The sequence below is a fragment of the Physeter macrocephalus genome, chromosome 20 (assembly GCF_002837175.3).
Source record: "Physeter macrocephalus isolate SW-GA chromosome 20, ASM283717v5, whole genome shotgun sequence".
In the NCBI taxonomy this organism is placed as follows: Eukaryota; Metazoa; Chordata; class Mammalia; order Artiodactyla; family Physeteridae; genus Physeter; species Physeter macrocephalus.
The window spans coordinates 79,328,402-79,343,213 of record NC_041233.1 but is presented as its reverse complement, the minus strand read 5'-3'; the positions used below and the strand labels follow the sequence as shown (position 1 = coordinate 79,343,213).

General features: G+C 45.0%; 1 protein-coding gene across 1 annotated transcript in view; it reads right to left on the bottom strand.

The window, feature by feature from the left end:
• Positions 1 to 14,812, bottom strand: part of DOCK1 (dedicator of cytokinesis 1) — a 495,771-nt gene that overhangs the window by 366,316 nt on the left and 114,643 nt on the right. Inside the window, exons 19-22 of the mRNA XM_055081438.1 lie at positions 11,204 to 11,301; positions 5,668 to 5,757; positions 5,236 to 5,336; positions 764 to 898 (exon numbers count right to left, since the gene is read on the bottom strand). Of these exons, the coding sequence (XP_054937413.1) occupies positions 764 to 898; positions 5,236 to 5,336; positions 5,668 to 5,757; positions 11,204 to 11,301 (424 nt within the window). The remainder of the gene's footprint in view (positions 1 to 763; positions 899 to 5,235; positions 5,337 to 5,667; positions 5,758 to 11,203; positions 11,302 to 14,812) is intronic.

Here is a 14,812-nt window from a genome sequence, read left to right as displayed (position 1 = left end):
CACCCTTGAGCCACGGCCGCTGGGCCTGTGCGTCTGGAGCCTGTGCTCCGCAACGGGAGAGGCCACAACAGTGAGGCGCCCGCGTACCGCAAAAAAAAAAAAAAAAAAAAACAAAAAAAGAGGATTGGGAATATCCCAATCCACTTTAAAGTTCAAACACCACTCATAAATTCACCTCGATAGCGTATGAAACACATCACTAGGTTACAACGCTGAGTGTCCACTTGCACGGCAATCTTGTATGTGGGAATCTCTCTCTAGGAACGAAACATGATTCTAGTTGACGGAAAGAGGGAGGAAGCCCCACAGTCTTCCCAAGTGAGGGAGCTCAACTTGGTTTTGGCTTTTTGCTGTTGTTGCTTGTTTGTTTTCATTTTGTTTTTCAAGGGCTTTTTTCTCTATAAGATACACTGAAAAGAACTTCAGAACCCTTGGTGTTCAGAGTCTGCACTACCTCTGAAGAATTATCAACGCTTTCAGGAGACGACGTTTGACTCACAGGCACACATTTCAGACTCAGGGCTCAAGACTCAAACTCGTGCTTGCCTTCCACTACATGCGGGGCCAGTTACAGTGAGGGTGGGCAAACGCAGCCCAGGACTCTTACCTGGTACTGCTGTGTCCTGCCAGACAGCAGGGAAAGGAAGGAGAAAGGCGGGAGGAAGGGGAAGAAGAAGCAAGAGGAAGGGGAATGGAGAAGGAAAGGGAAGCAAGGAAAGGATTTCCTACAAGTGCACTGGAGAGCCAGCACGGTGACACGCACTGATTGAACAGGATCCGGGAGCGCACGATGAACTTGAAGATGTACTCTAAAGCTTTCATGGCTTTATACAGCTGGTCGCTGATTCCTGGCTTCTCGGCATTGTCCACATAGCTCCTTAAAACTTTCGTCAGCTTCCTGTTCATAACGGAAACACAAGTTAACAAGTTCAGAAGATTACAAGATCTCAGTTCTTAACTGGGACAAAAATACACAAGTGGGTTCTTTTTATTTGGGTACACACTTATCAGTATATGCATACTTGTGAAATGTATTTCAAGCAGAGTAAAAGCGACCCATGTAATAACTCTCAGAGGAGCGAGATCTGAGCACTTAACAAGAACTTTCTAAGTTTTAAATGTTTTTGTAAGCATTTAAATGTATTATATAATTTATTCTTCACAGCAACACTATAAGGCAAGTGATGAGCTTTATCCCTAATTTACAGATGGAGAAGCCCAGGATTAGGTAGGTAAACTAGCTTTCCCAATGCTAAATAACAAAAATCAAAGGGATTTTTACAGACATAGCTATTTTCATAATGCTCATTTTTTTTTCATTGAGCATATGGTATTTTCAAATGATAGAGGCAGCGATGGTAATAATCAGTTTTCGATTCTGTCCAAACCTCTATATTTTCTACCACCACTGGCCCATAAACTAATAATCACTGTTCACTGTTCACAAGGATGACCCTCAAGCTATGCTTCCTAAATCATAAAAGAAGAATTAAATTAACTGCAATATACTATCAGCTTTTAGTGTACTGGGCTACGCTGTAACTCTCCAAAAACTAGCAGCATATGTAAAAGCTGTATGACGACAAAACCAACAAGACTACTCCCTAAACCAAACTTCTCCACTCCCCAACTTTTTATGGAATCAACAGAACTTCCCCGTGGCTTTTAAATATCCGTCACAGTCATAAAAATAACCTGTCAGGGTACTCACAGCATTTCCCGTTAAGCTGCAGCCAGCGTGCACTAGCTTGTTATTCGAGATTATTACAAGCCACTCATAAGAGCAACTGTAACTTGGATTCTGGATGACCTCGCAACAGTTCTAAGAGTAACAATTCTACTGATAAATCACAATAAAAAGGCTTTTGGGTGACTGAGTGGATACGAAGTCATTTCTAACACTGATAAGGCTGCAGAACTCAAGAAATGAGAGACTACCATAGACGCCTTCCTGCCAGTATGTCCTGAAGAAGCGAAGCCAGAGAGATCCCCTTCCCACAGGCTCCCGTGGCCCCGATGTCGAGAAAGGTATTGTCCCATACGTGTCTCCTGACGGTTCCTGAGGCACAGGAGGACATCTCAAGTCCTGGCATAAAACCTGTTTCACTCGGTTTAACTTATTTTCCCAAACTGACTGGACCACACACCTTTTTACTCTTAAACCTTATTAACATTCCCAAGAAATATACATTCCAGAGAAATACATTTTGGAAATCCTTCCAACAGATTAATCAAAGAAAAGAATAAAAAGAAGGAATGATTCGCAAAGAGAATGACCCAGAACCAGAAAATAAATCTGGAAGTCAAAAGGCCCGAATCCACGCCAGCCATGCCACTTGTAACTGCAAAGGACCAAATTCCTCGGCACCAGCTCAGAGGGGCGGACCAAACGGCCCATCGGATCAGTGGCAGGAAGGTCTGACCCAGCTCCGGGCAAGGCAGCTCTGTGGACAGAAGGAGCCCGTCCTGCTGGTCTTCTGGAAGAACCGTCCCCGGAGCTGACACCTCCCTCCCTCCTCACTCGGACCAGAGCCGGTCACTCTGTTCCGTGAACTCTGCCCACGCAGGGGAGCTCCTGCTCTGCGAGAGTCAGAGGGCTAAGAAGTAATGCCCATCGCCTCCAGTCATCTTTAATTTCTTCTCTTGGAGTTCTATGCGAAGAAAGGCTACAGATCTTAACATTTATCTAAGGAAAGACATAAAGAAACTACCTGGACCAGACTCTAACCTAACCAAGGCTCCTAGAAGAGGCGGAGGAGAGACTGGCTGTGATGACACTTAGGACCCGAATGTCCCCTGGGCCAGAGAAGGCTGAAAGTACTTCATTAGTGCAGACACAACCTTCCATGATTGGGTTAGAACTGCGTGAACCACAATTATCTCCTCTGGTATTTCAAGGCAAGAACACTCAGATTCCAATGGCTGAAGAACCACTTGGGGTTGCCGGTTTACGAAAACATGACGAGAATACTTATTTTCCGAAATTAAAATTTCCTTTTGGGCAGAGGACAGACTGAATGAGAGGATACCGATTCTCAACTCCGTCCCATCATAACTTAACAATAAAATGGTACTTTTTGTGTCTCCCACTGAGTAACTTGCCCAGAGCTCCCCAATGTTCGTTCTCCACCTTTGAGAATAAGGGCACCGTTCTCCCCAAAGTCACAGGCAGGGGGACGCCAGCTAGAGGACCTGGAATGCAGCACGGTGACCTTACCACTGTTCCGATTTTCTGAAATGAAAGTGCAAAATCTTATCTGAGCAAAGCTGTTTGGCCCCCTTTCAATAAAGGAGAATGGCAAAAGTGACACATATGGCGGTCACATGGCACCCAGAGCAGCATGCAGGCCGCGCCCATAAACCCTGGGCTCCCTCTGGTTGCTACTGCGAGATGGTGTCACATGATCAGCCCTCCCACGGTCTGCAGGGAACTGTCCAAAGTGTGACAAACTGGGCTTCTCCACTGAGAGAACAGAATGTTTTAAACAAATGCTTCTTAGTCAGCAAGCACAAAGCTTGTCACAGCTTGCCCCTGTGTGGTGAGGACATCGCTGCTCCCCGCCCACTGGGGGCTCCACCCACTGCCCTGCAATAAACATGCACTCAAGCAGACAGGGAAGAATCCAAGAATCAGGGACAGGACTGCTGACCTTGAGCTCCCACAGCCAAGGACAACAGGTTCTGACCGAAGTATGGTCAAGACACAGATGGGAGCTTTGACTCAACTTCCTGGCCCTAAAAGAGAATCATTTCTAATGATTCTAATGATTCTAAGTTGAACGTTCTTAAAGAAATTAAACCTTTCTTCTTTTTCACTGCAACTCACACGATAAAAAGTCTGAATAAATGCCAATAAATGCCATCGTGAGAGAATGAGGAACTCGCCCTAATAATTCTAATAATAACAAAACCTAACTACTGCTTGGTGCTTTCTGAGTGCCAGGGATTATTCCAAATACCTGACATGTAATAATTCATTCAAATTCTCAAGAAAAACTACAACCGTGCTGTTGTACAGATGAGAAGGCTGAAGCTCACAGAGTTTAAGCAACTTAAGCTTGAAAGTGACAGAGTGGTAACATAAGCCCAGGTGGCCAGGTCCCAGGGCTGTGGCATCAATGCCAGGCTTCACACTTTCCCCTTGGTGTCTAGTAGACCCAACAGGGGCCCATGGGGGATGTAGGGCAGGTGGAGAGCAGCTGGGTGAGTAGTAAGAATCCTAGTTAGTTAGAGCCAAAGCTTCTGGAACAAAAGGAAAGGCACTCTTTAAAAGGCAAAAAGAATCTGAAAACAATATATATATATGTGTATATATATATATATATTACAAACACACATATTTATATATGTATAAGTGAATCACTTTGCCGTACACCTGAAACTAACACAACGTTGTAAATCAACTATACTTCAATAAAAAAAATTAAATTTAAAGAAATAATAAAAAAAGAAAGAAATGCAAGAGTATTAAAAGCCAACATCCAGATGAAGTCTAAAAACAATTGTCAAACCTGCAGATGTTTTATCTGGACAACATTAACATTCTGGCTCTCTGAACATCACTAACCAACCAATTTAAAAGAAAAAATAATTTTTTTTAGATCTTTTTTTTTTTTTTTTTTGGCCGTGCTGTGCGGCTTGTGGGATCTTAGCTCCCCAACCAGGGATTGAACTCGGGCCATGGCAGTGAAAACACCGAGTCCTAACCACTGGACTGCCAGGGAATTCCCGAAAAAACCAATTTTATCCAGCTTTGTCCAGCAGGACAAAAATAAACAAATCACCTGCAACCTTAAAAATGATAATAAATAAATAAAGAGCAAAAAGATAGATTGAAAGGTACAAAACTGAATTTTATTCACACTAAATAACCAATAACCTCAATACAGGACCACAACCATTTATTCATTCATCGAACAGTTGTCAGGAAGCTGCAGTGCAGCGGGCACTCTGCATTCACGTATCCATTTCATCAAACACAAACTGAACATTTCAAAGACAAACAAAAGGTGTGGAGAAGAACAAGAACTTATTCCGGAATCTCATAATATATCACCTATCTCTTTCAACAAGATTTTTAGGTCTGTTAAGAGAGAAACAGTAATAAAAATGATCCCAGTAAATTCACAGTTGGGGAAGGGAAACGTAGAATCACAGGCAAAAGTATATGGAAAAGACTCTTACAAAAATATACAAAAAGAAGTACTGGTTTTAAAACAACAAAAAAGAACTTACGTGTAGGCTAATGTCGCACTAAAGTGTTTCTTAATGTAGGTTTCCAAAACAGGATTAAAATGCTGAAATTTTCTATCAGCAATTAGTCCAATGATAAATACCTGTTAAATTAATATTTTCATTAGCAAAAGAAATGCAAACCATTTTGGAATCTTCAGCTGAATCACTTGCACTTCTGTGTGAGTCAATGAGCTATAACACTTTCGGACACAGGTTGGTCAGCTACTGTACTCCTTCCCCTACAATTTACATTTGCCTAACTACAGTGTTACAGTGGAAGAAACTTTCTACATCTCAATTCATCTGCTTTGATTGGGTTTACAACTGAAAGCGCTTTCAGGGTTACTGTGATGGATCCCGCCCCAGCTTCAAAGGCCGCAACATGAAAGTGTCCCGTAATAGCTGAGCAGATGCAAAGTCGAGGCCTCTTACCAGAGCATCAAACACTAATGTATCAAAGGTCTCGCTCTCCGAATTCTCCATCATGATGTTGAAGAGGGCATCCAAGGTGTCCTGGAGGAACTAGAGAGACACAAAAGGTCAGCAGACGAGGTAAATTCACCCCACTCTCCCCAGCCTAGAACAACTATCATCCTTGGTGATACTGTAAACACCCACCTTTCCCAAATGGCACCTACCAAGCTACAGACTTTGGGGATTTTTGTCAGCCATTAGATTCACAAGACAAAAATCTGCGATGGGTGAATTCAGAACAAAGACATGGCACCCAGAGTCAAGCAGAGGATGGGCAGCAGGGAGATGCCCTATAGTCCACCACCCACCCACCCATGAGACCTCTCCAACCCTTCTCCCGATTTTCATCAGGACAAAGAGCTCAACAGCAACCCTGGGAAGACGGAGTCTGACTCACTCGGTACACTCTTGAGTGTGGGACCTGAGCTAGCAACTGGGCAGAAGCCATACAGGGACAAATTTCTAGTATAATAAAGGATCTTCTATAGACACAGATGCCCAAGGACAGAAGAGGGGTACAGAGCAGAGAGCCATGAGCTTAATTTATTCAACAGTAACGTAGAAATTCTTTTTATGCCTACTATAATTCACCAAATAAATATTACAGCATAGAATGACAAAACATTATGAATTTAATTTAGAAAAAATTAGGAGACTTCAAAGTTATGTCACACTAGAACCTGGCTTTGAACCCTGACCCCATTCTCCCCTGAAAGAAGTGTAAGATGAACTAAAAAAGACTACGTTGGAAGTAGTGAGTTCCCTGTTTATGGGGTAGCTCAAGACTGGGCAGAATATGACACACAAGGACTACTGACCACAAAAGGGAATGAAGTGTGGCTATATCATCTTCAGTCACGGGGATCAGTACGTCGAAATCACAATGAGATATCGCTTCACCCAGACTGAGGTGACCGTCATCAAAACGATGTACAATAGTTAAGTGTGGGAAAGGACGGAGAGAAATTAGAGCCCTTATACAGTGCTGGTAGAAACGTAAAATGACGCAATGGCTTTGGAAAACAGACCGACAATCCCTCGATGGGTTAAACGTACGTAGATTTACCATGAAACACAAACATTTCATTCCTGGGTATGTAACCGAAAGAATGGAAAACAAACATCCACACAAAAACTTGTACACACATATGCATAGCAGCTTTATTCATCATTGTCAAAATGTGTCCATCAGCTGATGAACGGACACACAAACTGTGGCATATCCATACAATGGAATATTTATTACTCTGCCATAGAAAGGAATGAAGTTCTGATACATGCCACCACATGCCTTGAAAGCATTACACTAAGCAAAAGAAAGCCAATCGGGCTTGCCTGGTGGCGCAGTGGTTGAGAATCCGCCTGCCGATGCAGGGGACACGGGTTCGTGCCCCGGTCCGGGAAGATCCCACATGCCGCGGAGCGGCTGGGCCCGTGAACCGTGGCCGCTGAGCCTGCGCGTCCGGAGCCTGTGCTCCGCAACGGGAGAGGCCACAACAGCGAGAGGCCCACGTACCACAAAAAAAAAAAAAAAAAAAAAAAAAAAAGAAAGCCAATCAAAAAAGGTCATATATTGTCTGATTCAATTTACATAAAATATCCGGGATAGTCAAATCCATAGAGAAAGCCAGTTGCAGGGAGAGTGGAAGTGATGGCCAACAGGTATGAGGTTTCTCTTTCCGGTGATGGAACTGTTCTGAAATGAGATAGTGTGGACAGTTGCACAATTCTGTGAATATACTGAAAACCACTGAATTGTACAAACGAAAAGGTGTTTTCGGGTATGTGAATTACATCTCAATCAAGTGGTTATTAAAAACAAAAGGGGTAAGTGAGACAGGCCCACAGCCGGGACAAAGGTGTAACTGAGTGAGATCCCTAGACCAGGGGCGGCTCAGCCCATGCACAGAACCTCAGGGGCCTTCATGTCCCCAGAAGAGGACCTCAAACGGTTCGACCCGCAGACAGAGAAACTAAACAGAGATCTGCTCCCCAACCAGTGCTCACTCCCCACCTGCCGTGAGCCGTGGAACCTTGCAAACCCAGCACCCCACAGCTCTTCTTCCTGAGGGAGGACGTGTTCCCAGACCTAGGAAGTGATCTGAGACGCGTCAGGCATACAATCCTCATTCTATTCCACTGTGCCACCTTCCACCTAGTCTGTGCCAAGAAGCGTCACATATAAATGACACGGGAATGAAACCAGCCGGACCAGGAGGCATTCTGGTCTGGACATCAGGGGCTCAGTCCACCCCGTAATTGTTTAAGCCTGCATCACCTCTCGTTACTTTTGTATCATCTCCCATCATTTCAGATTGTAAAAGCTTTGCAAAGGTCAACACTTGACGCCACCATCTGCTAACAGCCCAATGTTACTGCCAACAGACACACCAGTGTCCAGTGCCAAGCCCTGGCTTGTCACAGTTCATGGAAAGAGGTCTACCAGCCCCAACCAGACAAATGACACAGAAACAGGACAGCAGACAGCGGGGGCCTTGTGTACCTGGCCGTAGAGCTGCAGCAGTGCAGGGACACGAGTGTCCCGAAGGCAGTCCCTCACACAAGGCCATGAAAGACTTCTTTTGACGCCCACCCCCTCTCCAAGACCATCCACTGGAAGAGCACAACCACCATTTTCATTTCCCACTAAAATGGGAAACTATACTTTTTACTAAATGAGCAACTACTTTTCTCAAGCAATGTCACTTTTACTAAACAAGCAAAGACTTTGCTCAGTCTATCAAGCAATGTCATCTTTCCACTAAAAGTTATAAAGACACAGAAGGGAGGTCTTGAATAAATGGAACAAAACCCACAGTCTATCAGTGTCCTTCAACAGAATGAAAGCAGCCCCCTGCAGGCTGGGATTCCCTCTGTTGCTGGCTCTGTTAACAGCCTGGTGGCCTGAGACGAGTCTATTCCCTGCTCCAGGCCTACAGGGTATTAGGATACGCTGTCAATGGGAAGGAATAAACAGGCAAAACAAATAAGGGCCGAACAGGTCATCCAACCCTAGGCGGTACCAGTGAACACAGGAAAGAGAGGGAGAGAGGTGAAAACCACCTCCAGGGACAAACAACAGGATGTGATAATAGATTAGAAAAGAGGAACCGAGGGGGGCAATAAAACCAGATGGTTCTAGAATTTCCCTGGTCAGTGTGTCAATAGTTCAACATAAATACAATTCCTGATGTGATACAGGGACCGAAAAATGAAAGAGGACACAATTTCATTAACTGTGGGTCTTTTAAAGTGACGTTAACTTATTCACCCAGTTTTCATTTGAATTTAGGGAATTCATAAAACCCAGGGAAGTTTAAGATTCAGTTAACATTGTTCAAGCCAGTAGAAAAAGGGCCAGGAAAAGGTGATTAAAATTTGAAGATTAGTGAGGATATGTCTGAACGGTTACACAATGAATTTAGGAGAGCGGTGCCACCAAATTAATTTCTACTGAAGTTAACCACATTGCTGCTTAATTAAGGCCATTTTAAGTAATTAATTTTCACAGAGATAAGGTCGTCTCCCTCCGCAAGCACCTCTCACGGAGCATAAAGAACGGAGGCAGCGACACGGACCTGGCCGTGGGGACCTTGCTCTCCGGCAGCCACGAGTGGTGGCCCAGCTGGTTGCACGCCAGCCAAGGTGGAGCCCAGTGGCCACGGAAATGCATTTCCTTACATACAAGGAGAAGTCACTGGGCACACGAGTGGCAAGGAGAGCCTTTTACGGAAGAAAATACTGGAACCACCAACGATTACCAAATCTGAGCGCTCCAAGGGACTGTCCTCTCGTAGATGAAGATTCAAGAGGACACCTAGCACTGCTCCAGGGCCTGCTCTGCGTGAGGGTAGGAAATCAATCCGAGACCACACGGGAGGAAAACGGCCAAGACAAGACTGAGCGCTGTGATCTTCGTGACTCTCCACGAAGCTCTCCGCACCAACGACAGGGCTCCGAGGTGAGTCGAGAGCCAGGGTTAACAATCACGGGGACGGTCGTGACAGTGATACTGATAAACCCCGATACTACCAGACCACCTCCCGGGGGCCAGGACCTCCTTTAACCTCCACAGGGACCCTCTGAACAAGGCACTCTGCTTATGTCCATTTTACAGCAGGGGAAAGCAAGGTTTAAAGATGTGATTTAACCTGTGTCAGCCACACAGTGAGGCCCCGCTGGAAGAGGAAGCAGAACCCTAGACTTGGTTGATTCCCAAGCCTGTTTCCATCACAGTGAAGCCAGGCCGCGCTCCCCGGGCCAGAGTCCAAGAAGGATTCTGTCGTCTTAGAGGCGTACGTCAACATCCCGAAGACACTAATTGTTAAAAGGCTTATGACCAGGCAGACCTCGTTTTATTGCACTTGGCAGATATTGTGGTTTTTACCAATCAAAGATTTGCGGCAACCCTGGGTCCAGCACGTCTCTTGGAGCCGTTTTTCCAACAGCATTTGCTTACTTTGTGTCTTCGTGTCACATTTTGATAATTCTTGCAATATTTCCAACTTCATTATTATGATGTTTGTGATGGTGATCTGCGATCAGTGATCTCTGATGTGACTGTAGATTATCACTCACTGAAGGCTCAGGTGATGGTTTAGCGTTTTTTAGCAATAAAGTATTTTTTAATTGGTTTTTTAATGGAAATGGTTTTTTAATTTTGAGGGGTTTTTGTTTCTTTTGTTTAAACTTTTTTCTTTTCTTTTTTTCCCCACTCACTGCGAGGCATGTAGGACCTGGGTTCCCCGACCAGAACCCGTGCCCCCTGCAGTGGAAGCACAGTCCTAATCACTGGACCGCCAGGGAAGTCCCTTGTTTGTTTTCTGGTTGGTTTTTTTTGTTTGTTTGGTTTTTTTAATTGACGTATAGCTGATGTACAATGTTGTGTTAGTTTCAGGTGTACGGCAAAATGATTCAGTTGTACGTATATATACATCTATTCTTTTTCAGATTCTTTTCTTTTTTTTTTAAATTGTGAATAATATTTTATTTAGTCATTTTTGTTTACAACTAAAACTCTTGCAAGGAATTTGAGGACATCCTCCTCCGTCATTTGCAGGACATGAAGGGCTCTGGACGTTATGAAAGTTTCCCTTTAAGTTACAATGGGAATCCAGAACAATGCTGTAGGGACCCCTGTCTGGGGTCCAGCTCGGAAAGCCAGATCCTTTTCCATTACAGGTTACGACAAGATATTGACTATGGTCCCCTGTGCTATGCAGGAGGTCCTTGTTGGCTATCTAGTTTACATTGTACCTATTTTTTTTCACATGATGCTACTGCATACTCAGCAGACTACAGGAGAGTGTAAATGTAACTTTGATACTCACTGGGGAACCAAATAATTCGTGTGACTTGCGTTCCTGTGGTGGTCTGGAACCAAACCCACAGTGTCTCGGAGGCGTGCCTGTACCGTCTTGGGAGGTGGAGCCGACACCTCTTCACGTCCGTAAGGACAACAAAACAACCAGAACCAGCGTGGGAGCCACGTTACCTTCACCACTTCGCCACCATCCACCTTCATCAGCTGCCTCAGGTTCTGCTGCAGCAGGTTGGTGTTGGATCGCCACTTCAGCAGCCCCAGCAGGTCCACTGGAAACAGTAAACGAACATCAGTTCCTCACAGCAAGGACTCTGTCTCCCTCGTTCACCCATCATGTGAGGTCCTCTACGTAATTTTTTGAACAGCTGAACCAAGCCTATTTGGAAACGTTCGCCACGTAATTATTTCATGACTTTCTAGCAACATCCTTGACACCCAGGGTGACTGGATTCATTATTTCCAACTACGTTTACCATGAAATGATTTCCACGTGGAAGCTTTCAAAAGGCATCTGGGGAGCCTACAGAAGAGGGACTGGCCTTTCGAACCCACAAGAAGGCAGATCAGTGCATGGAAGAAGGACCAGCCTTTCCAACCCACAGTGCTGTCCTGGCAGCTTCTGCCAAGGGGTTTTCTCCTGTTCGAGAATACGACTCTTAGTTTTTTAAGATAAAATTATATAAAATAAATAAGCAACACAAATTCAAGTACTGAGAATGCAAGGGGACAGTCCCCAAAGAAGACAGGAACCCTGGCCCTGGAGACCATTGCCTCACTGAGCTTGCCACCTTTACCAAGCCCTGGCACTTCCAAAAGTTTTTGTACGTTTCTTTTCTAATAGAAAAATCACAAGTTGAACATATTGGTTTTTGCAGACTAAATGTGGAAGACAATGCTGAGAAACGATTTTGTTTAAGGCATGAAAACAGAATCCAAAACATCTCTAGGAAAGGATGTTTTCATTTGAAGTCATATTAATATCCCATTACGTGAAAAAACACAGTTAGCAAAACACATCTAATTTACTGTTTATGCTCATCGGGAATGAACTTCTGCTACAGAAACCATCTCCATAAAAAAAAAAACCTAGTTAATACTGAAAAGAAAAATATAATTTTGGCAAGAGGTAGAATTTCAGTGAACACAAGACACCAGTTATAATTCAAGGATCAAACCACACAAAAGGCATACAGGTGATGAGTACCTAACACACATTCTCATTTATATCACCTTACCCCCAGGTACAGCTGATGAAGGGAAGAGTTACAAACAGGGAAATGTGAAGGGGACAGCATCCGAATGTCTTTAGAATGTGTACAGAGTAGACTCAAACACCAGCCGGGCCACGCCACCAAGATGTGACCTTGGACAAGTACCTTCACCTCAGTTTTCCTATCTGAACAATGGGTACAGTGTTGCCTGGGTCACAGGGTTGGAGCAAGACTTAAACGGCAAGACGTGGAGAAAGCACTTAGTGTGATGCCAGGCAGGAAGACCAACAGCAGCCACCCATCAAAGAGATGAACGTTTTAGCCATTCATCATGAAGGTTAACATGTTTTTTATGTTTTGTTTTGTTTTTTCTGTGGTATGCGGGCCTCCCTCTGCCGTGGCCTCTCCCGTTGCGGAGCACAGGCTCCGGACGCGCAGGCTCAGCGGCCATGGCTCACGGGCCCAGCCGCTCCGCGGCACGCGGGATACCCCCCCAGACCGGGGCGCGAACCCGGTTCCCCTGCATCGGCAGGCGGACGCGCAACCACTGCGCCACCAGGGAAGCCCCAAACCTGTGTTTTTAATCTAATACTTTGCTGCTAAAGAGAAATCAGTCCTCAGTTTATGATTGTATAGTGTTATCTGCTCCATTTTTGTTATAACACTGGAGGACATAAATGCATTCTCCTTATGTTAAAAGAAAGGATGAAAATTCCTTTACTGTGGTCTTTGTACTATTGATATCCTAGAATCAAAATCATACTATCTGACAGTTTTCTTCTGTAGGCCAAATTAAGGCAAATCAGCCCCTAAATTGCCATGACTACCTATGCTTTGACTAATATGAACTAGATTGTTTATGACATTTTCATAAATGAAATGGCAACTAGAATTAGATAAATTGAATGTATCTAACTGTAGAAATAAGCAGTTGTATCATTTGGGTTATAAGCAGTGATCTCGACTATTGTTTGTTTTATTTTTAAACAGCTTTTGCGAATGCTACAAGGTACTGCTTATCTTTGGTTTTGTGTTTATTTTTGGCTGCACTGGGTCTTCATTGCTGCGCAAGGGCTTTCTCTAGTTGCAGCAAGCAGGGGCTACTCATCCTTGCGGCGCGCACGCTTCTCATTGCAGTGGCTGCTCTTGTTGCAGAGCATGGGCTCTAAGCACGCGGCTTCAGTAGTTGTGGCATGCGGGCTCAGTAGTTGTGGCTCTCGGGCTCTAGAGCGCAGGCTCAATAGTTGTGGCGCACGGGCTGAGTTGCTCCGCGGCATGTGGGATCTTCCCGGACCAGGGACTGAACCCGTGTCCCCTGCACTGGCAGATGGAGTCTTAACCACTGCGCCACGAGGGAAGTCCACCAGCGTTATTTTAATGGAGGTGAGTTAATCCTCTGGATCCCATTCATGCAAAGTTAGTGGCACTTTGGATTAGAGGGAGGCTGAGGTTTACCTCTGTGTTATACTTTTGAGAAAAGATACAGCTGGGCAAATTAGCAGTGGACAAACACCTTTGAGGTGGGGGAGCTTGCTCAGCCCCCCCACCCTCTCTGTCCCCTCTCATTCCCAGGGAGCCACCGCAGTTTGGCTCGTGATAATTCTCTGCCTCGTGACTTCTCTCTCTCTAATTACATAGTAAGCTGATGGAAGAGAGGAACCACATGTCCTACTTCTTTTTATATCTCCCAAAGCATCCAGCATAATGCTGAGAACAGAGATGTTTAATACAAACCTTGATGAATAATTCAGCCACCACTTTTCCCTAACTAATGGAACTTCGCAGTAACAAATCACGGTTTCAGAAAAATGACTCCCTCAAACGAGAATCTGGGACTCAATGCCAGATGCCAACTGGGGCAGCCCCATCTTGCACACACCTGACACGCCACCATCCAGAAAAGAGGCACTGTTGGCTGGTGTGAAATGAACAACAAAAGATGCGTCCCCCTCGCGCTTAGTGAGCTGTATCACATCGGAATTTCCTGGCTGCCTGGCAACAGCCACTGGCGAGACCAGGGTGCTGTGCCCCTCGGTCCCAAAGAGGGGGTTACCCTGTGTCTGGTGAGATTCGAAGAGCTTAAAGGTGAGGAGGTGGGACACATCTCCCTGGGAAATTACTGTGACTTAATACCTTGAGAATGTCCTAGTTCACAGTCGTCTTCTCCAGGGATATGTGGGTTAAGAAGGATTCTGTGCGTGGGCCTCACAACCTAATCACTATTCAACACACTGTTTTAATGGGGAAAATATATTCAAGTTCCAAATAACAACTTCCAAACGTGCTTTTGGAATATGACCCATTTCTAGGAAGGTGGCTTCCCACACAGTGAAGATGGCAAGACACAGCAGAAGCTTAAGTGTCCCATTGGAGAGGCTGCCCTGAGTTAAATGAAGCCCTAGAAGGAGTAGCCAGCTGTCAGGCTAGCAGACTACCAGGGCCACATCCAGAGGGTAACATCTGACCTATGGGGTCATCATTTCTATTTTTTTTTTTTTTTTTTTTTGCGGTACGCGGGCCTCTCACTGTTGTGGCCTCTCCCGTTGCGGAGCACAGGCTCCGGACGCGC